Genomic DNA, 21,983 nt, shown 5'->3' with positions numbered 1-21,983 from the left:
TTTGTATGTTACCTGGGAGCAGTATACTAGACTGGGTACCATTAAACACTTTGCTTTTGCATCTAGGTATTATTGTGTATGTGGCTAACATACAGCACTTTTGGTCAGTAGATCTCAAAGCGCTTTAGAAAAGAGGTAAATATGGTGTTGCCTGCATTTAGGAAATAGAGTGAATATTATTGTAATGTTATTTAGTTACAAAAGCAAACATGATGTTTTTAACAATGATCATGTTATCTGTTGAAGGATGGATTTATGGGATCTGAGCAGGGGAGAATTCTCTCAGTGTAGGATCTGAGGAAGACAGAGGACCCTCTTAAGAATCCTGGGTAGCAGCTGTGCCTGGTGTGGGAAGGGAGTATCAGAGGCAGGGCTGTAGCATGTTACCCAGCAGAGAGTCCAGACAGCACAGCTAGCTGGGGACATGCTGCTGGAATGTTGACAGCCCACCTGAGGCCACTTTAGCCTCTGGAGCAGTTCAGTTTCACAAGGGCTGAAAAGGTGGGTCAAAATGAACTTAGCACACCCCTGCCAACCCATTCCACAGGCTGGGAGCTCTGTGCTGTATCTCTTAGAAGCACAGCCCAGAATCTCACCTTATAAAGCATATCCTGAAAGAGTAAAATGATGGCTGATCCCTAACATTTGTTGAAAAATTATGATATTTTCCATTCTGTTTACATGGTATAGTCTGGTCAAAATTTTCAAACTCAGCTTCCTAAAGTAAGACGCTTTAAGTCTATGTTTCAGCACCCTAACAACTGGCTTATTTTTCAGCTGAACTTTACACCCACTCCACCAAATGAAGAGAGGGAGTTGTAGGTATTGACTGCTTTTGAGAATCAAGCCATTCTTATATAGGGGTCTAAATCTGAACTTAAGCCAACTTTAGGCATTCAAAAATGAAATTGTTTGCTGAAGTTCGTTGGTGTAAAGTTACTGATCCACAAACCTATTGTAGTTGCTGGTGTTGGCAATTAGCTTTACCATTTAATTGACTGTTTTTACATTGAACCATACTTATGTGTAAAATCCCACCACTAATATTGTATTGCAGTTTGATACATTCATATTTACTTAGTGAACATTATTTTTAATCTGTGCAATTATTTTTTTAATTTTGAATTATAGCAAACCTATTTTAAAAAAATCTTTGGTTGAAAATATGGAAGTTACTACCAAACCTCATTTATCCGCACATGGGCACCTGGAGCATGTAAATGGCTTTCATTTTTACAGTGTGTATATCAGTCAATACTGATTCTGCACTAGCAGGGTGAAGATGTCGTGGGCCAGGTGTTCAAACTCATACTACGTTTGCAGCTGCAAAAAAGTGTGTTTAGTTAATCTCAAACTACTCAAAGAATTAACAGGCTGATTTGATGAATCATGCGCTCATGATCTAGATCAGTGGTGCTCAAGCTGTGGCCTGCTTGTAGCCCAGTCAGCACACAACTGTGCCCCATGTGACATCCTCAGGGCCATATAGGTTGTGTGTGTGTGTGGATGCAGCCCACATAAACAGGATCAGAACCACTGGTCTAGATGGTTCTTAAGAATCACTACTGGCATGTTAATGGTAATACAAAGGCTACATCTACACTGTGCCCTAGGGGTGTGATTTCCAGCTCATGTACATATACTTGCATTAGCTCTCATCAATAAGAATGAGAACGGCAGCATGGCTTAGCCGCTTGAAACCCACGGGTACATGTACACAGTGTAGTGGAGCTATGCCACCATTGCTTATGCTGCCATAGCTACACTACTATTTATACTCGCACTAGCTCGATGAGACCTAATGTGAGTATGTGTACTTGAGCTGGGAATCACACCCCGAGGTCATAGTATAGACACAGCCAAAATGAAAACACACATCTTGAGAATGCATATGTCTACTGCAATATAAAGCATACACAAGTACCATACCAGATTCTCACTGTTTAAAGGGTCTTGGTTAAAAGAGGCAAATAGCAGGCATAGAAGATTTATTCATTCACTTCAGCTGTTAAGAATACTTAATTGGGAATAGTAATAAGAGAATAAATATTCTAGTGTGGCATATTATGAAGATGAATACTTAACTGAGAAAACCACCATATATAGGATAGCTAAATTATACATGCTCAGACTAAGGTCACTGCAGTAGACACTAGGGACCAGTATGGGATTACTCAGTCAATTACTGGTGATGTTTACCCCAGTGCAGAGGGGGCTTCTTCAAGAACCTAAGCACCAATTAAGCTGCTCTTTAAGCTCATCTTGTGTGGACCGTTGCATTGGGGTATATTTTTTCCTATTTAAGTTGGAGACATAGGCAGCTAAATTGTGAGGCACATGGGTTAAAGGTAAGTAGAGGGACCAGGCCAAAATAAGATTCAGAAAGGGGACTTATAAATGGGAGGGCACAGAGCCAGGAGGGTAACATTAGAAAAAAGGAAGAGGGAAATAAGATTTCAATAGCAGGAGAAATGAAGGCACTTACAGGGAGGTGAGAAAATGTACTCCCCAATAAGAGTAGCTCCATATTCTTGCTGGGAAGAAAGGAGAAGTCCTATGTCCTCTCAGAGACACTAAGATGCTAAGGAGAGAACAGACCTGCCATCTTCCTTTTAAAATGGCAAAGGTAGAAAAGACCTGCTGTCCTCCCCTTGCTGAAAGTTGACGCTATCTCTGTAGCAGGGAAAGGGTGTTGTTGGAGTGGGAGATTTGAGGAGACGGAACATTCTGGAATGTAAGGGAGATGGGGTCGTCTTAGGTTTTGAAAAGTATCCAAGCTTCTGGAAAATGATCAAGATCCCAATTTTCTGAGGCCCTGAATTGGAATATTCATGTTTAAATGAACCTGACATTCATCAAACTGTATCTAGCAATGCCCAGATCCCACACTTACCTGGATAAGTGTCCCTGGTAAAATTGTTACAAGGTTAGCAACTATGCTACTATCACAAAAATAGCGTTGTTCATGATATAACAACAATGGATGATGAATGCTATAATATGGCAGGATCATAATGTTAACAAATTTTGTCAGTTGAAATTAAAGCTAATTTAAAAGCCAGAATAAAGAAATATGTCTTCTAATAAATACACTATGTCAAACAACAATTTTGCAAGATTTGTTTTTAATTTTTCCACCTATTCATATAAAGCTTTCTGCTGTCTGCAGCTTTCACTACACTATTTAAATACCTCTGAAAAAATTAAAATTTTTATCTCACATTCAAAATGTAGCCCAAAGCTTATCCTCATACCAGGGCAAGACAGCTCACACACAATAGAAGCTGGCCTACTGACCAGTCAAACCAAATGACTTTTCCTCTCTCTGAATCCCTGGGAAGAAAATCCCTTAATACTCAATAGTATAAAATTTCTCTGGAATGACACTTATTGATGACTGAACATTTCTTCTATTCACTTTTCTCTCAGTATTAAGGGCCATCTCTTTATCAGATATGATGATGCTGTCTTGTGGCTACCAACCATAAGCCTTAGTCCATACTGCTTTCTTCTTGAACTCTGGTAGAAACCTCAAGGCCAGAAGTGTAGCTGAGAAAACAAGGACAAGTCACATGATTATGTACAGACTGTGTAGTAAAAGACAAGAATCACCTGTATCACAATTATTTCTATATTATTTTCATTGGCTGTTTGCAGGGTTCTGCAGAAGCTAGTACAAGGGGGATGGTATTTGAGCCGGGGTCTCCAGGTGCAACCACAATACAAAATAATAATAATAAATAAACTTTTCTCCCATCTCCTCCTCTTGCTAATAATCTCACCTCATTCCATGCTCTTCCCTGTTACTCCCCAAACCCCTTGATGCTTCCATATGAACGGCAGGACACCATGAAAGGGATTAGCTAAGGAAGTGTGTATAATTTCTAGCAAGGGCAGGTTGATCATATCACAATTTGCTCCTCCCGGGGGACCCAACCTGTTCATAGCCACTACAAACACTTCCCTGTCCCTGCAAAAGCATCCCCGGATGCACTCTGAAAAAGTTTAGGAAAATGGTTAGTCCTGAAGCCGTTAAATAATTTTAAACTGGCTGTCAAAGATTAAAGGTGACATTAACTGATTGGATTACTGGTCTTCTCACAACAATGACACACTAGGAAATGCAGAAGAAAGCTTGCACTAACACTTGAAATTTTTAAAAATATATATTTTTTGTAACTAACTTTCCTTAAAAATAACAACATGTACTCAAGCCATTGATGTGTGCCAGTAACCTTAACTGGACATTAACAAAGTTTTTAGCATTCGACACTATTTTATGCTAAAACTGAGAGCAAAATATTATTCTGTCTGGATTTTCAGTTGCCTGGTGAGTGAGATAAAAGGAGGGATCAAACAATCTGAAAAAGGATTTAAAAAGAGAAGAATGTTTATTTGCCTGTGGAGGTTATCTTAAAGCCAATATGTAATTCTGTCATCAACGTGTTGTTAACCTACAAACATTTTGCTTCTTTAACAGACTAATGCTGTTTTCCTCTGCTGAAGGAAATACAGGAATAAACAATATCAGAAATACATTACCTTTCAACAAGTCTCTGGAGGATTCAGATAGCACTTCTTTAGGGCTCTCCATTATATTAAACAGCCAGTCAATAAACTAAGATTAAAATGAATAGCAGTTGTAAATTAAAAGAATGTCCATATCAGAACACCACAAATTCTGACGGACCAGACTGGCTTAAGACATGCACCCTACTTAAGTTTAGCTACAGTATATTCGGACTGAATGGCAAATCCACCCACGTTAGAGTTTGCCCATCACTGCATTACAACAGTCCATTAGTATTTCATTTAACACAACAGTACAGGAATTATCTGAGTGATTATCAAAGTTATTTATTTCTGCAGTATGAAAATGAGGCAAGCCCTTACTGTTGACTATTTCTATGATGATACTCATCTTTGATCAGTGAATTCCCAAGACATCATTTATTTGGTTGCTGGTGAACCTTGTTTATTCCTAGCACGGACATATAATATTCAGTGTCTTACTATTAAATCTATAAAGTAGTAACTAAGGTGTGGTGTAGAGAAAAAAATCAAATAGAAAATGAGAGTCACTATGTTTATATTTTTTCCAAAAATCATTGTTAAGCTATTAGAAATTGTTATGGATGTAAAACAGATTTAGAACTAGATTGCAGCTTAGAGCCAGCTTTCATGTCAAAGGGCAAAAGTTACTGTCTGATGTTAGATTTTATAATTATTTTTCAAAGGCTATTTGTTTGCACACCTGCTACTTAAGTTTTTAATCATCAGGCTTGGGTAGGATGGGACAGACATTAGGGCAAAAAAGGAGCAGTGAGCCATTTGGCTGACTTGATATTTTGTTTGCAAGGCATGCTGACGCTGTGGTTTGTAATACACAAAATTGCTAAAGAAAACAGTTAATAAAGTTCTGAACTTTACTCACGCAAAACACCAACTAAAACAGTGGACATGCAAAATAATAAAACAAAACACTGCAGAACTACGGTGGATTGAGAGGAGTTGGAGAATCATAGTAATAAGAGATGGAAAACACATTTTAGGTCACTCAGTGTATCTCCCCATCAATGCAGAATTGGTCACTTAGTAAGTATTCAAATATTTGGTCCGGTCTAATTTTAAATATTCCATGCAATGCAGTACCACCATTTCCCTTGGAAGAATATTCCACAGTTTAATATAGCCTAGTACAACTTACTGTCACAAGATCTTGCCTGACAGTCTGAATTTTGCCTTCTGGGGACATTTCCCTTCATCCCATTATCCCCAGTTATACTACTTTGTAGCATAGCAAGCAAAGTAAATAATTCATCTCCATATTTGATGTTTACACCTTTAAATATCTGCACTCATCCTCCTTTATCAGTCTGTAAGGGTATGTCTACATTGCAAAAAGAGACCTCAGCAGTGAATTTCAGAGCCTTGGTCAACTGACTCAGTCTCATAAGGCTCACACTACATGGCTAAAAAGAAGCAGTGTAGATGTTCTCACTCGGGCCAGCGCCTGGTCTCTGGAACCTGGCAAAGGGAATGGATCTCAGAGACTGGGCTCCAGCCTGCACAAGAACATCTACATTGCTATTTTTAGCCCCATAGTGCTAGCCCAGTTGAACCAGCTAGAGTCAGTTGAACCTGGCTCTGAGACTAACTTCTGTGGGTTTTTGGGGTTTTTTTTGCACAGACATACCCTTAGCCAGACTTCCCAAAGTCAATGCCTTCAGCACCCAGATCATTTTTAATCACTTTTTGTTTTTATTTATTTATTTTACTTTCCTCCAATTTTTGTTGCCTTTCTGGTAATGTCTGTTGCCTAGAGGAGAATACAATATTTCCGATATATCTGGGTAGTTTATTTTTTCAAGGCACAGACTCAAATGCTTTACGAAAACCTAATCACAAATTTGCACATTAATGGCCTAGTTCTGCATTCTTCACATCCTCCAAACTCTCACTTCAGTGGGAGTTTTGCACATGCAAAGAAGGCAAGATCCAGTCCTTAATGCATACATGTTTGTTTAAAATAATTAAATGTCAATGTACAGAGGTCACCATTTATATACGTTACAGGAAACAAGTCAGATTTCCCGAATTAGGCACATAGAATCTCACGCACACACTTGTGCATACCTAATTTAGGCTTGCAAGTAAATGATGTGCACAATAAACTGTGGGGGGAAGGGAGAGATCGTCCACTGGTGTAAATTACACTAGCAGAGGATCTGCCCCTAAGTGTTTGCATGCCGAACTAGCCATAGGCAGGAGTAAGTACGCACATGCATGCGCCCCTCCCCACTAAGTAAACCTACTTAATGTTAAACAACCAACCCTTAAAGAACACTTATCAACTTGCATCTTAAGGGCATGTTTTAAGTAAGTCATATCTGACTGCGATAAAGAAAAATGAGAGCTCAAGTCAGATGCAGTAGATACAGAGGAAAGAACAGCAGCCTCACATAAGACCTGAGCTGACTCCATTGAAAACTGAGGGTGATCTGTCACCCTCAGAAAGTGCTTGATCTTGCATGATCAGGCCTTTAGAAAGTAAATTATGTGCAGCTTTACCTTTTGCGTTTGTTCTTTCCAAGGCTCTTTAGCCAGCAAAACCTGCACACTGTTTGGAAGGAGAGTAAGAGTCTCCTGCACAGAGAGCTTTTCAATTGGATGCTCGCCAAAATCATCTGCAGACAATTCTGGCAATACTTCTTTGTGTTTCCATGACGACCAGCTGGCACTGAGGCCAAGTAGTAGTGGTGTAGCATGGTCAGCCCAGGCAACCACAGAAGCTGCAAATATCCACAACAGGAAGTCTACAGCCTAAACAGGAAACAGACAAGTTTGGTTCAGTAGTTAAATAATAAAGAAGAAAAAAAGTGTTACGACATCTTATTCTCCAGGATAAATCCTAGGCAACTGAATACTCAAACTTTAAAAGAGAAAGACTAAAGGCAGTTTAATGGTCTGGCTTTTGTAATTTAAAGTAGTACAACAGTATTTAAAAACTACAATCCTTAAAGCAAGGGAAGCAAATGGAAACAATTCTGAACCAGACTTCTTTAGCAACGGACTTCTTCATTTTTTTTTATCTACACTGGAAAATAATGCTTTATGGACAGGCATTTCAATAAGTCTGGCATCCTGTTCCGTGCAGCAACCAACAGCTGATGCTCAAGGACAGGGGTGGGCAAATTTTTTGGCCTGAGGGCCATATCTTGGTATGGAAATTGTATGGTGGGCCATGAATGCTCACGAAATTGGGGTTGGGGTGCAGGAGGGGGTAAGGGCTTTGGCTGGGGGTCAGGGCTCTGGGGTGGGGCCAGAAATGAGTTCAGGGTGTGGGAGTAGGCTCCGGGCTGGGGCAGTGGGTTGGGGTGCAGGAGGAGGTCAGGGGTGCAGGCTCCAGGCAGTGCTTACCTGAAGCAGCGGCATGTCCCTTCTCCGGCTCCTATGCGGAGGTCCGGCAGGTGGCTCTGCGCCCTGCCCTGTCCGCAGACACTGCCCCTGCAGCTCCCAATAGCTGCAGTTCCCGGCCAATGGGAGTTGTGGGGTGGTGCTTGGGGCGGGGACAACACAGGGAGCCCCCTGGCTTCCCTGAACATAGGAGCCAGAGTGGGGAAATGCTGCTGCTTCCAGGAGCCTCAGCACACGGGAGCAGCCTCCGACCCCGTTCTCTGGCTGGAGCAGGGCAAGCCCCAGACCCCACTCCCCAGCAGGAGCTCAAGGGCCAGTTTAAACCAGCTGGAGGGCCGGATGCAGCCCCCAGGCCGTAGTTTGCCCTCCTCTGCTCTAGGAGGATTAGCCACATGCTCACCTCCATACTGCACATGGCCAATAGTACTATACTGTATTGGAATACTGTATAACAAGGGAGGAGGATCCTTTCTGAGCTCTGCAGCAATCAAGCAATGCCCCAAAGCATGAGATTTAAGTATCTTAGTAAGCATAACTACGAATAATATTGGTAGCCCTGAAACTGTCCAACCCTTGTAAAAAAAATGCAGCTGCAGTACTCTGAACTACTGGGACAATGAATGCCACAGATGAATTAACATACCGTAAAGGAGCTTTTTCCTTTTAACAGTTCTAAGTGTATAGAGTTCTACATGATATAGGTTCCTTTTATACTCCGTCATTGTTCTCACAGGTTAGTTGCTAGACTTACTTATTTAAAAGACTTCAAATATATGCCCTTATTTTAAAAACCTTTTGAGGACGATCAGTGATTTTCCTTATGGAGATAACAGGACATTATTCTAAAAGATAAAAAGTGAGGGAATACTTGTTCCCTGGAAAGGACAAATTACACTAGAAACCATTTTTTTCTGAAAGCTACATATTATTTTCACAGGATGTACCTCTTTAAAATCCACATTTTGTATAGATATTGACTTGTAAGCAACATTTCTGATATAGCCCATCAATTCTAACAGCCAGTCCATTCTTTTCAATACTCCTGTAAGAACAAGAATATTGTCTTATGTAAAATGATAGCAAATGCTCCTTCTTTAAAAAGCAAGTACCAGGAACCACCATAGCAATCAAACAGCAGGCCAGGGGAGGAATAATAGCAACAATCATAACATTTAATTTTTGTGTGCCCATGCCAAAAGGCATATAGGCACCTTAATAATAACAGCTGAAACTCACATTATAACATAGACAATGTGACTGTAACAATCCCTAAAGCTAGCAAACTAAAAACAATACATTGAAAAAGATAATGAAAAAATAATCTTTCATAATAATTCCATCCTGCAGATATCATTGATCTGCTCTGTGGACATCCCATATAGATTCCTGATTATGACGTTCCAACACTAACACAGAAGATCACCCCCCCAATCAAATAAATCTAGGCTTTGCGTCGAGTCCAGTGCATGTTGGGAAAGAATCTGGGGAGTATAAGAAGTGGTGTGTAAAACCTCTTCCAGTGCAGATTTGATCAATAAAATTAATACAGTCGCTATATGCCTAATCAACTAGTCTTAGTGCTTTAAGGAGCCTCCCAGTACCCAAGGGCATACCACCAGTGGTGAGCTGCCAAAATCTTAACAACGGGTTCCCTATAAAAAGTTCTGATTTAAGGGATGTGCCCCAATATGTATTTTTTGTATCAACAGGGTTACCATACATCTGTATTTTAAAAATTCCTCCCGGATGGCGATTTAAGAACCAAGAAGCCTGACCTGTCCGGGAAAATACGGATGTATGTTAACCCTGCCTAAAGTTCTTTTTTAAAAAGATGGGCCTGAACTAGAAATGAGCTCCGTTTCACATGTGTGGGTCCCCGCCGCTCCCTGGGGGTGTGCTAGGGAGACCAGATGTCCCGATTTTATAGCGACAGTCCTGATTTTGGGGTCTTTTTCTTATATAGGCTCCTATTACCCCCCACCCCCTGTCCTGATTTTTCACACTTGCTGTCTGGTCACCCTAGGGTGTGCACATGTGTGGGTCCCAGCTGCTCCCTGCCCCCCTCATTGAAGCAGGTGTGCAGGGTTACTGCCCTGGGAACTGCAGGGCACCAGTGGATGTGGGGCCAGCTGCAGACAGGGGCGTGGGGCAGGGCTAGCTGGAGGCAGGGGGTGCAGGGCTGGCTGCGGGCAGGGCAGAGGGTGCGGGGGTGGCTGGAGACAGGGGCTGGTGCAGGCAGGGCAGGGGGTGTGTGCAGCAGGGGCTGGCTGCAGGCAGGGGGTGCAGCAGGGGCTGGTGCGGGGGTGGCTGGAGACAGGGGCTAGCTGCAAGCAGGGGATGCGGGGGTGGCTGGAGGCAGGGCAGGGGGTGCGACAGGGGCTGGTTGCGGGCAGGGTGGTGGGTACTCATGGGGAGAGCAGCAGGACGCAGCCCAGGCCCAGCAGAGCAGCCGGGGACCCACCAGGCAGCATCGGGAGCCCCAGGGCCAGGGGAGCAGCAGCAGCAACAGGGCTCATGCCCAGGGCCAGGCAGCAGCCCACATGGCTCCTGCAGCGCAGCGCCCCCGGCAGCCAGAGGAGGAATTATATCACTTCCCAGCCTGAGCCCATCAAAGCCTCAGCGCCCCCTGCAGGGAAGCGGGTTAACAACCGGTTCTAAAACTGCTTCAAAATTTAACAATCGGTTCACGCGAACCGGTGCAAACCGGCTCCAGCTCACCACTGCATACCACCATATAACTGTTCAGTATAACTATAAGATTCCTTCCCTATAACTGCCTCACTGAGTTTTTGTCAGAGCTACCAAGATCAATCACAGTCTTTTCATCAATCAGTCAGACCTGGCTAATCCAAAACACAGTCCTGCCTTCTTTATCCAAACAAAACACCAACCACTTTCCACGCGCAAATTGGGTGTGTACTCCATTCCTTCCTAGGTTGCCTCTTAGTTGCTCCTTTTATCATCTCCTGCTACTCTTAGTTTTGTGTCTTCTTTCATGCATCTCACTGCTTACATATTAAGTAACCTCCCTTATTTCAATCAAATACAGCACTCTTGCAAATCCTTCAAACACAGAATACGTCTGAAGTCCTTTCCATTTAAACTCCTATCCATTTGTATTTGTATAAGTTAGGCTTTAAATTTTGGAGAGCAGTGACCTTGTATTTTGGTCGATAAAAATCCTCACATCCATTTATAATACTTCAGAAATACACCGGACCCTCACTAGATCGCGGGGTTCGGGATCCATGCAGGGTACCATGTTAATGTGGGGATCGCATTATAGCAGGAGTGCGTTACCATGGGTCCCAATTTAAATATTTAAATTTGGGATCCATCGTCATGACCGCACAATATGTGAATCCGCGCTCTAGCGAGGGTCAACTGTAATACATAACACACCTAGAAAGACTTGATTGGACCAAAACTTTTATTTAAAATAATTCGTGCAGATTCATTAAGCTTTTTCGCTTCTTCCTTCAGTGTGGCCTTACCTGTATTTTCATGGCTTACAATTCGGGCATGGTAGAAACTATGAAACAACATCCATGCCATAGTTTCTTTCTGCTGGCATCTTACCGCAATACCAATCACATCATTCAAGCTCAACAAACACAGTCGGCCTTGAGAAACTAAATACACTTTGATGAAAGTGGTCTTTTCTATATTGTTCTGCAAAAGCAACAAAAACTTGATTAAAGTAAAACATTCTTCCTGGGTGAGAACAGTAAAAGATACTACATGTCTCTGTATAGAGATGGGAGGAATCCTTCAATCATTAAGCCAGCTGATTTCTTTTTTTTTTTGGGTGGGGGAGGTTAAATGAATTGGACAGGATACAGTATATAATACATATCACGTGGGGTCATATAATAGCACATGAAAGTGGGGAGGGATAGCTCAGTGGTTTGAGCATTGGCTTGTTAAACTCAGGGTTGTGAGTTCATTCCTTGATGGGGCCATTTAGGGTTCTGGGGCAAAAATTGGGGATTGGTCCTGCTTTGAGCAGGGGGTTCGACTAGATGACCTCCTGAGGTCCCTTCCAACCCTGATATTCTATGATTCTATGAAATGCATGTAAGTCAGTACAATCAGACCCTGCTTACACTTGTAAACAATGATTAGTGCTTATGGAAGGGATCAATGTGACAACCCTGGTGTAAGTCTTAGTTGCACAAAACAGGAATAACATGGACTGTAGCAATGCAGATTTTCTCATACTGCTTTTCCAGTGTGACTTCATCCTGATCCCAAGGGACTAACCTCGTAGTGAGAGGATAGTTCAGTTTCAAAGGCCTGTTTAAAATTTTTGGACTGCTCTCAGAGTCTGCCAGCAAGGGTACCATGGTGGTTATGTGATATGGACACCCGCATATAAGGGGGCTTGATCTGAGATCACCAACTCATTCCACAGAGGTCAATTCATCACCAGATCTTAACTTTGGATCACTATCAATCTCAACTCTATTTGAGCAAGTGACCTGGAGTTGAAAAGCTCTATATTTCATTATCCTCCTCAGCCATACTGTCCACTATAAAATATTTTGAATGCATTTGAAATACTGTGCGGTAAATCTATAATAGCGGCAAGTGTGAAATCAAAAAATTGCAATACACTTTTTCAATTTTGCAACAGTGTCCAGGATACATCAACTCAGACACAGTGGGTTACAACATTGTATTTAGTATGTTTAAAGAATCAGATGGCCAGTGTATAGAAGGGGTTGGTCTTGTGGTTAAACCACTAGACTGGAATTCAGGAGACCTAGTTTCTGTTACTGACCCTGCTACAGACTTGTCTGAATTTGGGAAGTCATTTAGGGTTTGATTCAAAGCCCACTGAAGTCAATAGGAGTTTTTCCCATTACCTCAGTTTCCCATTTGTAAATTGAGGACAATGACATTACCACACAGGGTTGATGTGAGGATACATTAATCAATATTTGAGAGGTGTTAAAATATTCTAGATGATGTATAAAACTGTACAGGTGAGTCTTCATCCCATACATAAACAAGTGTTGGGGAGAGTTCTAGAAGCCTGGAATGAAACACGATTACCTTGGAGAACTGGGCAATCCGGTCAACCTCTGCATCGGCCATTTCTGAGAGGCATTTTGCTACCTCAATATACATCTCCATTTCACTTCTCTGGAAAAAGAAAAAAACGTGGATAACTGTATTTTAATATCATTAAAGTAATGAAGACACTAAGGGCCTTGTTATTCATTGGGATCATTTAATAAAGTTTCTAAGTAAAATGAAGCTGGAAAATATATCACTTATTTTGCATTTATGCTGGACTTGAATGTATTTAATTTGACTGTTTAACAAAAACAAGAAGTTGAAAACTTCTAAAGAAAAGTGCTTTTCCTTTTGTGTATTTTCTGTTTGTTGTCCTCAAGAAATTTGCCACTGTGAGAAATTTTCTGTCTAAAATTGTTTTTTTCCCATGATTATTCTCTGCTTCCATTTCAACAATTATTTTACCTCAGTACAAATTCTTTATTTTTTTTAAATTGCCTAATTATTTGTGAGGCAAAGTCCACTACAAATTACCATAATCTAAAGACAGGTTTCAGAGTAACAGCCGTGTTAGTCTGTATTCGCAAAAAGAAAAGGAGTACTTGTGGCACCTTAGAGACTAATTGGTTAGTCTCTAAGGTGCCACAAGTACTCCTTTTCTTTTTGCATAATCTAAAGAGTATCTGAAGAAATTTTCACCGGAATGGTATTAGATTATTTACCCAAAACGCCTGCTTCGAATTTTAAATCTAATGGCTCAGTGCAGATTTCATGAAAAAAAAAAAAAAAAAAGTTTTTGCCAACAGTAGAAAACTCAGGTAAACATCTTATAGTGGCTTTTTTATCTCTCCATCCAGCCTTGCTCCCTAAACCTTCCCTACCCTAAAAAACCAAAACCTTAAAATTCTGTACTAGAATGTGAATATTTAATTCTCTTACCTGAATCTTTTCTGGCAAAAGCTCAAATATTTTCTCTGCAGCCTGGCACAGAAGGCTCCAGCAGTATTGGGCAGGGCTTGGAAGTTTCATAGCCTGGCTGAGTCCTTGTAAGATGCTCTGGCAAAGCTCAGGATTTTTTGGGTGCTTCTTCGTTTCAAAATGCTGTACTAAAAACACTTCAATAAAAGTCTGTAGTTTGTCTTCTGCAACGTGTTTCATCCACAGGGGCAAAGTAGTAAAAAGATATTTCCTGGTTTTCATCTGAAGGGCAAATACAGGGCATTACTGGACATTGGTTTTGCTCAAAGTCTTTCCTACTACCTGAGATAATTAATACCATTATCTCACTATTCCTAAGGTGATTCCTTTTATTAAGTATAGGGAATATTACTAATATTGACAGGTTTCAGAGTAGCAGCCGTGTTAGTCTGTATCCGCAAAAAGAAAAGGAGGACTTGTGGCACCTGGAGTTGGAAAGCTCTATATTTCATTATCCTCATCAGCCACTGTCCACTACAAAATATTTTGAATGCATTTGACATACTAACAAATTTATTTGAGCATAAGCTTTCGTGAGCATCCAATGAAGTGAACTGTAACTCACGAAAGCTTATGCTCAAATAAATTTGTTAGTCTCTAAGGTGCCACAAGTCCTCCTTTTCTTTTTAATAATATTGAGGTAACATTAACTAATTATTAGAGGCAAAATTGGCAAGTTTTAAATGGCTCTAGAGTACAGTACCCAGAACACAGAACTTAATCTTCCAGTATGATTTACAGCAGAAAGTAGAAGAGATTTACCAGTGACTCAAATAGTTTCTTTCTTCTTCTGTGCTAAAAAATTTGGACTCCACCTGCTCTTAGTTTTAGATCAAAACCTCCATTGTCCCTCAGCTATAGACAAAGGGTAAAATTTTCAAAAGTGCCGAAGTCACTGGGACTTGAGGCACTTTTGAATTTTTTTCATCCCAAATAACTATAGATGCTTCTCCCACTTCTTTATTATTATTATTTATTATTTGTATTACCATAGTGCTTAGGAACACTAGTTGAAGCAGTAATTTAATCCCTTGTGATCTGTTAAGTTTTCCTCAGGTTCTCTCACATACTGAGGATTGTGTCCTATCAGATAGACTACAACTTGGGCCTTCCAGCAGAACTCTTGACCCATGCAACGCAAAATGCACAACTCAGTACAATTCTTTGGCAGAGAAGTGCAGAAGCAGTGTACTTCAAACCTCTTGAAGATTGCTTCTCAATTTTCAGGATGAGGCTAAATTCTCCACTTCGTGGAGCTGAATGCACTGCCCTTGTGGCCTGCAGACTCTGCTGTGTTGAGAAATGAGAGGCTCAAACTCGAGTCTTCTCCTTGCCAATGACAAACCCCTTATCAAATCCCAAAACTTTTAACATCTTTACCAACTCAAATGGATTACCAATTCACTAAACCATGGAGAACTGGAGGATCATAGACTAAAATGAGCAGGATTTTCTTCTAATGATTCTGGGCCAGCTTCTCAGCTCAGTTCAGCTCCACTGAAGTCATCAGAGCGACATTATTGATCCTAGCTATGGTTGATGTGGAAGTTTGCAGGATTTCTAAAGCACTAATTTTATGTGTTGCTGGGGGCCTTGTAGCGCCCATACTGAATTTCCAGAACTTCATTCCCACTTTTCATCTGAGGATAGCATGAATTTTGATGCTAACATAGATTACCCTTTCAACTGTATAAAGACTAATTTAGAGGAACAGAAAGGAAGGAAAGCAAGATGAATAACTGACATAAATAACAGGTTTCAGAGTAGCAGCCATGTTAGTCTGTATCCTCAAAAAGAAAAGGAGGACTTGTGGCACCTTAGAGACTAACAAATTGATTTGCGCATAAGCTTTCGTGAGCTACAGCTCACTTCATCGGATGCATTCAGTGGAAAATAAGTAAATAGATAGGTGATGGAAAGTCTCAAGTCTGCCTTGAGTTTGAAGTCTCTGTTATAAGTAATTTCAGAGAGCCATTAAAAGCCATTTGCTGATCTAACAAAACTTTTAGAAAATTCTGCACAAATGTCACTTTGTGTTTGGATGAAATGCAGGGCTGGAATAGTAAGCATGTAGGTGCGCAGGATTAAGATGTGCTTTCCTGTGTAAGGAAGCTTGTACACAGAAAAGAGGACACAGAGTATTCATAAGCCTTCTGGAGCGCAACGCTGATATACATACGCTAAGACTGTAGACTAGAGGTGGTACTACCCACATCCCCAAGAGCATTGCAGCATTCTGAGATGACTGAGCCTGGGTCACCGCAAGTTCAATACAAAGTTGCTGAATCTCTTCCCCTAAAGGAGAAGAAAGTGAATGGTTTACAATGCAATTCTTTTAACTTTCAATTTGTTCTCAGCCCATAATGCTGAAAAAATAAAAATGAAGGTAAACGTTTTTATTCTAGCAGAAATATGTTTCAGAGTAACAGCCGTGTTAGTCTGTATTCGCAAAAAGAAAAGGAGTACTTGTGGCACCTTAGAGACTAACCAATTTCTTTGAGCATGAGCTTTCGTGAGCTACAGCTCACTTCATTGGATGCATACCGTGGAAACTGCAGCAGACTTTATATATACACAGAGAATATGAAACAATACCTCCTCCCACCCCACTGTCCTGCTGGTAATAGCTTATCTAAAGTGATCATCAGGTTGGGCCATTTCCAGCACAAATCCAGGTTTTCTCACCCTCCACCCCCCACACACAAATTCACTCTGTAAAGAGTTGTCACTTTGGATGGGCTATCACCAGCAGGAGAGTGAATTTGTGAGGGGGGGTGGAGGGTGAGAAAACCTGGATTTGTGCTGGAAATGGCCCAACCTGATGATCACTTTAGATAAGCTATTACCAGCAGGACAGTGGGGTGGGAGGAGGTATTGTTTCATATTCTCTGTGTATATATAAAGTCTGCTGCAGTTTCCACGGTATGCATCCGATGAAGTGAGCTGTAGCTCACGAAAGCTCATGCTCAAATAAATTGGTTAGTCTCTAAGGTGCCACAAGTACTCCTTTTCTTTTTTCAGAAATATGTTGTATTTTTTGTGACACCACTGGTAACATTTAGAGCAGACCTCTCTCTCTATTTATGTAACTTCATTACCCTTGGATGTGTCCAGAATCCAAGCATGTGGCATTCACTCAAATTTAATTGAGAAGAAAAGCATTAAAATGTGAACATGGAGAATTAAAAGAATCAATGTTCTTTGCTAAATGGAGAGAATAATCAAACTATTAAAGAACCCCATGAAGGGGAACCAAGGATTGATATTCCTTTTTTGCTAAGCTCAGCCTGTTCTGCTCCATTTACATTCAGCATGCTGTGCACCAGTGTAAATGTCAACTTCACAGAACTACAGGTGAATCATTGTTATTGCTGTTGGAGCATGGGCACAGACATTCTTCTGGTCTGGGTGTAGGGGATCTTTCTAAAGAATAGAGTTCTTATGTTAGTTATTGAATTCGTAATTAGTGGGTCCTGTTCAGGCTCCCCAAAAATCTGAAATTGTCCGTCTCTTGATAAAGATAACCATACAAATCTGAAAAGAGTTTGCTTTGCACAATGGAATGGCTTTCATAACAGTTCATTCTATTGTAGCCGCACACGAAGGACAGGGATTTCAAATTTAATACTGACATTTAAAGTTAGACTCATAGATTTAAGATCAGAAGGGAACATGGTGATCATATAGTCTGCCCTCCTGCACATTGCAGGCCACAGAACCTCACCCACCCACTCCTGAAATAGACCCCTACCCTCTGGCTGAGTTACTAAAGTCCTCAAATCATGCTTTTAATACTTCAAGTTACAGAGAATTCACCATTTATGCTAGTTTAAACTTGGAAGTGACTTGTGCCCCATGCTGCAGAGGAAGGCGAAACCCCCCCAGAGTCTCTGCCAATCTGACCCAGGAGAAAATTCCTTCCTGACCCCAAATATGGCAATCAGTTAGACCCTGAGCTTATGGGAAAGACCCACCAGGCAGATACCTAGGAAAGAATTCTCTGTAGTAACTCAGAGCCCTCCCCATCTAGTGTCCCATCACCAGCCGTTGGGAATTTTTGCTACTGGCAGTCACTGATGGGCCACATGCCATTTTAGGCAGTCCCATCATACCATCCCCTCCATAAATTTATCAAGCTTAGTCTTAATTCAACTTTGCTTTATATACATTTCCAGAATACTTGAAAGTGGAACCATTTGTTATTAATCTTATTTATTTGGGCCAAAATTTTCAGAAATGGGAGCCTAAAGTTCACTGTAATGGATGCTGTTGAGTAGTTTTACTTCTGAAATAAGGTTATTCACTTCAATGTCTAAATATGGATTTAGGAGCCTAACATTATGCTCGTGATTTTGAGAATCTGACATAGAAATTTAGCCTTTTTCTTTAGCATATTGTTTGGTACCCAATCCAGATTGTTAAAAAAGTATTTGTCATTTGTAAGCATTCACCAAATAGTTTGGATTAATAATTTACAGACTGTCGATTGTTTGCAAACTGTTCACCCAAGCTATTTGTTATTCAGTAGTTGTGAGGTATGCCTATCCTAAATTACATAGTGTTGTTTCTGCTCCACGAATGCAGCACTGAACTTTTTAAAACAGGAAAATAATCTGCTTTTGTTATCAGTTTATGGATGAATAAATCATTCATGTTAGAACATGTGAAACTTTCAGGATTCATAACCATATTCACAAATACCCATCCCTCATCCAAATATTCATGAATAACTATTATTATGACTGAACTCAGTATGTATCACAAAAATATTCATGATCATGTTTCTCGAAAATTACTTCAGGGTTTCACATTTCCAGTTTGGATGTCAGGCTAAAATACAATTGCTCTGCTTTCTGCTTCTGTAGCCCAACATCAGCACTGCTCACGAACCACCCACTACTAATACAAAGGGGTATCTATTCACTTCTTCATGCATATATTTAACTTCCATAATTCTACTCAGGTACAATGACAAGAGTTTATACGTCAAAGACCAAGCAGTCTCAAACGAAGGAATGAAACGGATGCACTGTTCCTTCGAATTAAAACAAAGGAACTAAACGGATGCACTGTTTCTTCTGGAACTTCTGTGGTTTACAATAACACGAAACTCCTCTTTCTTCGGTAAAAGAGGACACACAATTTTTCCCAGTGTGTTAAACAAGTTTCCACATTCAAAGCACCATTCAGATATTAGAGCAATATGGACAATTTGGTTCAATATGAGAAATACTCTTGCAAATTTCTCTTATATAACATAAGAGAATTCATTGAAAGAACACATCATCAGGCAAAAATATCAACAAAACCTCCTATGATCTTTCTACATCTGGCAAGGGCTTTGCTTTCCACAATATCAGTTTCATAATTTCCAGAATTTTGGATTTAAGAGCACCTTGTAAATAAATAAAATGGCTAACAGCAAGAAATAAGTGCAGCCTCGCTATTACTGAGCCCTCCAAAGCCACACAATCTAAATCCAAGAGCAATTTTTATGGCAACTTCCAGCTTCTCCCTTACCGTGGACACTGACAAGTTTAGGTCCAGGTCCCAATGTTGCAGTTGGCTCCTATTACTAAAATGGGCCAAATCCCAAATCTGATCCAGAAACTCCTGAATTCTGGGGAATTTCAGATCTAGATCTGAACTTTGTGGCTCTGATTCTTCTCTAATTTGTTCCAGTATTGGAATTCCAATGTCCCCATGGGAACGTTTGCAAACATAAGCTCAGAAACAAAAAAATCATACTTCAGGGTGTATTAAATGCTCTACACTCTTGAAAGAACTCGAGTTTTACAGTATGATCTTTTGAACACAAGTCACATGAAAATGATCCAAAGGACTCATAAAATCATTAAACTTACCAAAGTTTAGTCTCATCAAAGGAGAAAGAACTGAAGCCCAGTTGACAGGTGGATACTGGTAGCTTTCTCCAACTAAAGCTACAGGTGCCAAAGCTACTTTCACCAAGTGAGGGGGAATGGATTCAGGGCCTGCAACAGAACAACCAACTATCACTTGAATTTCACGATGAGCAAATTGGGTAAAATAACCAAAACAAGGAATATAAAAGCATAAGACATGAATTTACAGTATCACATACTGGACTGAAAAACAATTTGTAATGAAAGACGAAGACATTATAAAAGCACCTAAAAATATTCTGTCGTTTGTATTGACTGCAATTGGCTGAATATGCTGCAAACTTTTTGGAATGCAGTTGTTGGATTATACAAAGAACGGTCTGCTAAAGAAGTCTTCTTCTGTCTCTGCTGAAGGGGAGCTAGTCTAAAATTAATTTTAGAAATAAAAATACTTTAAAATAATTTGTACTTCTACAGCAACTTCCATCCGAAACTCTCAAAGCACTTTACACACATTAATAAATTAAGCCTTACACCACTTCTCTGAGGTCAGTTATTATTGTCTTCATTTTACAGGCAGGGAAACTGATGCAGAGAGATTGCATGATTTATCCATATTCACACAGGAAATCAGCACCAGAATTCGGAACAGAGCAAAGCTTTCTGCCACCAGTTACCCTAGTTCCATCCAACAGACATCTACAATGCAAATTCTAGCCGTCATTTAACTTCTACCCAAGCCCAAGTCGAAGGCTTTGTCTTTACTGCAAAGAAGGTGGGGGTTGTTTTTTTAAATGTCAAGATAGCTAACTCAATATAAAGTCCGACTGGAGTAAAGGGCTGGCCTCAACTAGCTATTCTGTAGAAAAAACTACCTTATCTTCACTCTGATTTTCTACACAAATTTAACAAGGTTCCAACATGGTTTATATTAAAATATTCTTCACTGAAATTTTTATTTTTAATATAATTCATTAGTGATTTTTTATAGGTTTTGACAGGTAAAAACAGGTCAAATCACATTTGACAGAAGCAGCACATTTTCACATCATTATGGAATTTGCTCCATCTCACCTTTCTTTCCTCCTTCAATGGCAAAGTCAATAGCTGCCCTGATAAAGCTGTTTTCAGGCAAGTAGCTGAAGTCTGGAGGAACTGTGAAGACAAAAATTATGAAATAAGCCAGCAATTTGGCAGGACAAATAATAATTTCCAACTCCCTATACATTCAAAGGCAAAATGAGGTATTTATGAACTGATCCTCAGTTAACACACTGATAGTGACTATTTCTATTAGATCAAAAGACTGATGCAGATGTTATCACTGGCTTCCGCCCCACCCATCTTTCTTTCCATGTGAATTTAGTGTTGATGAAAGATGCTGGACTGCCAGCAATGAGGAACAGATTCATTCATTTGTCCACTAAAAAGCTATTGTGGTGTGTAAACTTCTCCCCACACCTCAGTTTATAGGGCTTTACCCTAACCTGTAGGGAACACTGCGAAGGATAATAACACAGGTTACACTCCATACCCACTAAGTCCTTGGCCTCTCTGCCAAGACTGCCACCAAGAGGATTGAGGGTTGTTTTTGTGGTGTGGCCATGTGTCCCTTCTTGATGCTACTGACTCATTTACAATTTGAGTCAGATTAAAACTAATGGCCTATATATTTAGCTCCCTCTATTGAATTATATTTCATCAGTCACCTTGCCCTGCAATCATTTACCTGGTGGATTACTGGTGCAGTTATAATTGGTCACTCCAAACCATTAGGAGAAATTCACACCTGCACTGAGGGCCAGTAAAGAGTTTATGTGCCATTTAAATCCCACTTATGCTCTTTTATAGGCTTAAGTGGGACTTAAGTGATGCATAGCCCTCATGCTGACCCTCTGCACAGAGATTAATTTCATCCTTCGTGAATAGCTGTACTGGACTGCTTATGAAGACAGATTAGTTGTGCCTTTTAGCTAATCAGAGAATAGCTCACCTGTAGGAGTACAGTTATGAAAAATTAATCTCATTTATTGTCCTTTCTTTGTATTTGTTGGTTTTTAAACGTTTAAAATATTTAAGGGGAAAAGATGCTGAAATAAGAAGTCAGCAAAACTGAAAATCCAATTAGCTCTCAGAGCACAGTATAAATATTTCAGTTGCAAAACACAGTTCAAGGTCCTCCTACACAAATCTAATTTTAAA

At 40.3% G+C, this 21,983-nt stretch overlaps 1 protein-coding gene across 6 annotated transcripts in view; it reads right to left on the bottom strand.

The window, feature by feature from the left end:
• Window positions 1-3,052: 3,052 nt before the first annotated feature.
• The window catches only part of FOCAD (focadhesin), a 199,885-nt gene continuing 180,954 nt past the window's right edge, over window positions 3,053-21,983 (bottom strand). For 5 of the 6 annotated variants that reach the window (XM_073345491.1, XM_073345494.1, XM_073345492.1 and 2 more), the window contains 10 exons: window positions 20,856-20,936; window positions 19,782-19,910; window positions 16,097-16,212; window positions 13,879-14,139; window positions 12,976-13,065; window positions 11,412-11,589; window positions 8,862-8,959; window positions 7,072-7,323; window positions 4,543-4,618; window positions 3,057-3,549 (listed from right to left, as the gene is read on the bottom strand). In XM_073345491.1, coding sequence (XP_073201592.1) covers window positions 3,476-3,549; window positions 4,543-4,618; window positions 7,072-7,323; window positions 8,862-8,959; window positions 11,412-11,589; window positions 12,976-13,065; window positions 13,879-14,139; window positions 16,097-16,212; window positions 19,782-19,910; window positions 20,856-20,936 — 1,355 coding nt within the window. In that variant the 3' untranslated portion in view covers window positions 3,057-3,475. Of the gene's footprint in view, window positions 3,550-4,542; window positions 4,619-7,071; window positions 7,324-8,861; window positions 8,960-11,411; window positions 11,590-12,975; window positions 13,066-13,878; window positions 14,140-16,096; window positions 16,213-19,781; window positions 19,911-20,855; window positions 20,937-21,983 lie in introns of all 6 variants that reach the window. The other variant, XM_073345495.1, reaches the window with a different exon arrangement.

This window comes from Lepidochelys kempii, chromosome 5 (genome assembly GCF_965140265.1).
Source record: "Lepidochelys kempii isolate rLepKem1 chromosome 5, rLepKem1.hap2, whole genome shotgun sequence".
Classification (NCBI taxonomy): Eukaryota; Metazoa; Chordata; order Testudines; family Cheloniidae; genus Lepidochelys; species Lepidochelys kempii.
Note: the sequence above shows the minus strand (reverse complement) of the source record. Positions and strands in the feature narration are given on the sequence as shown.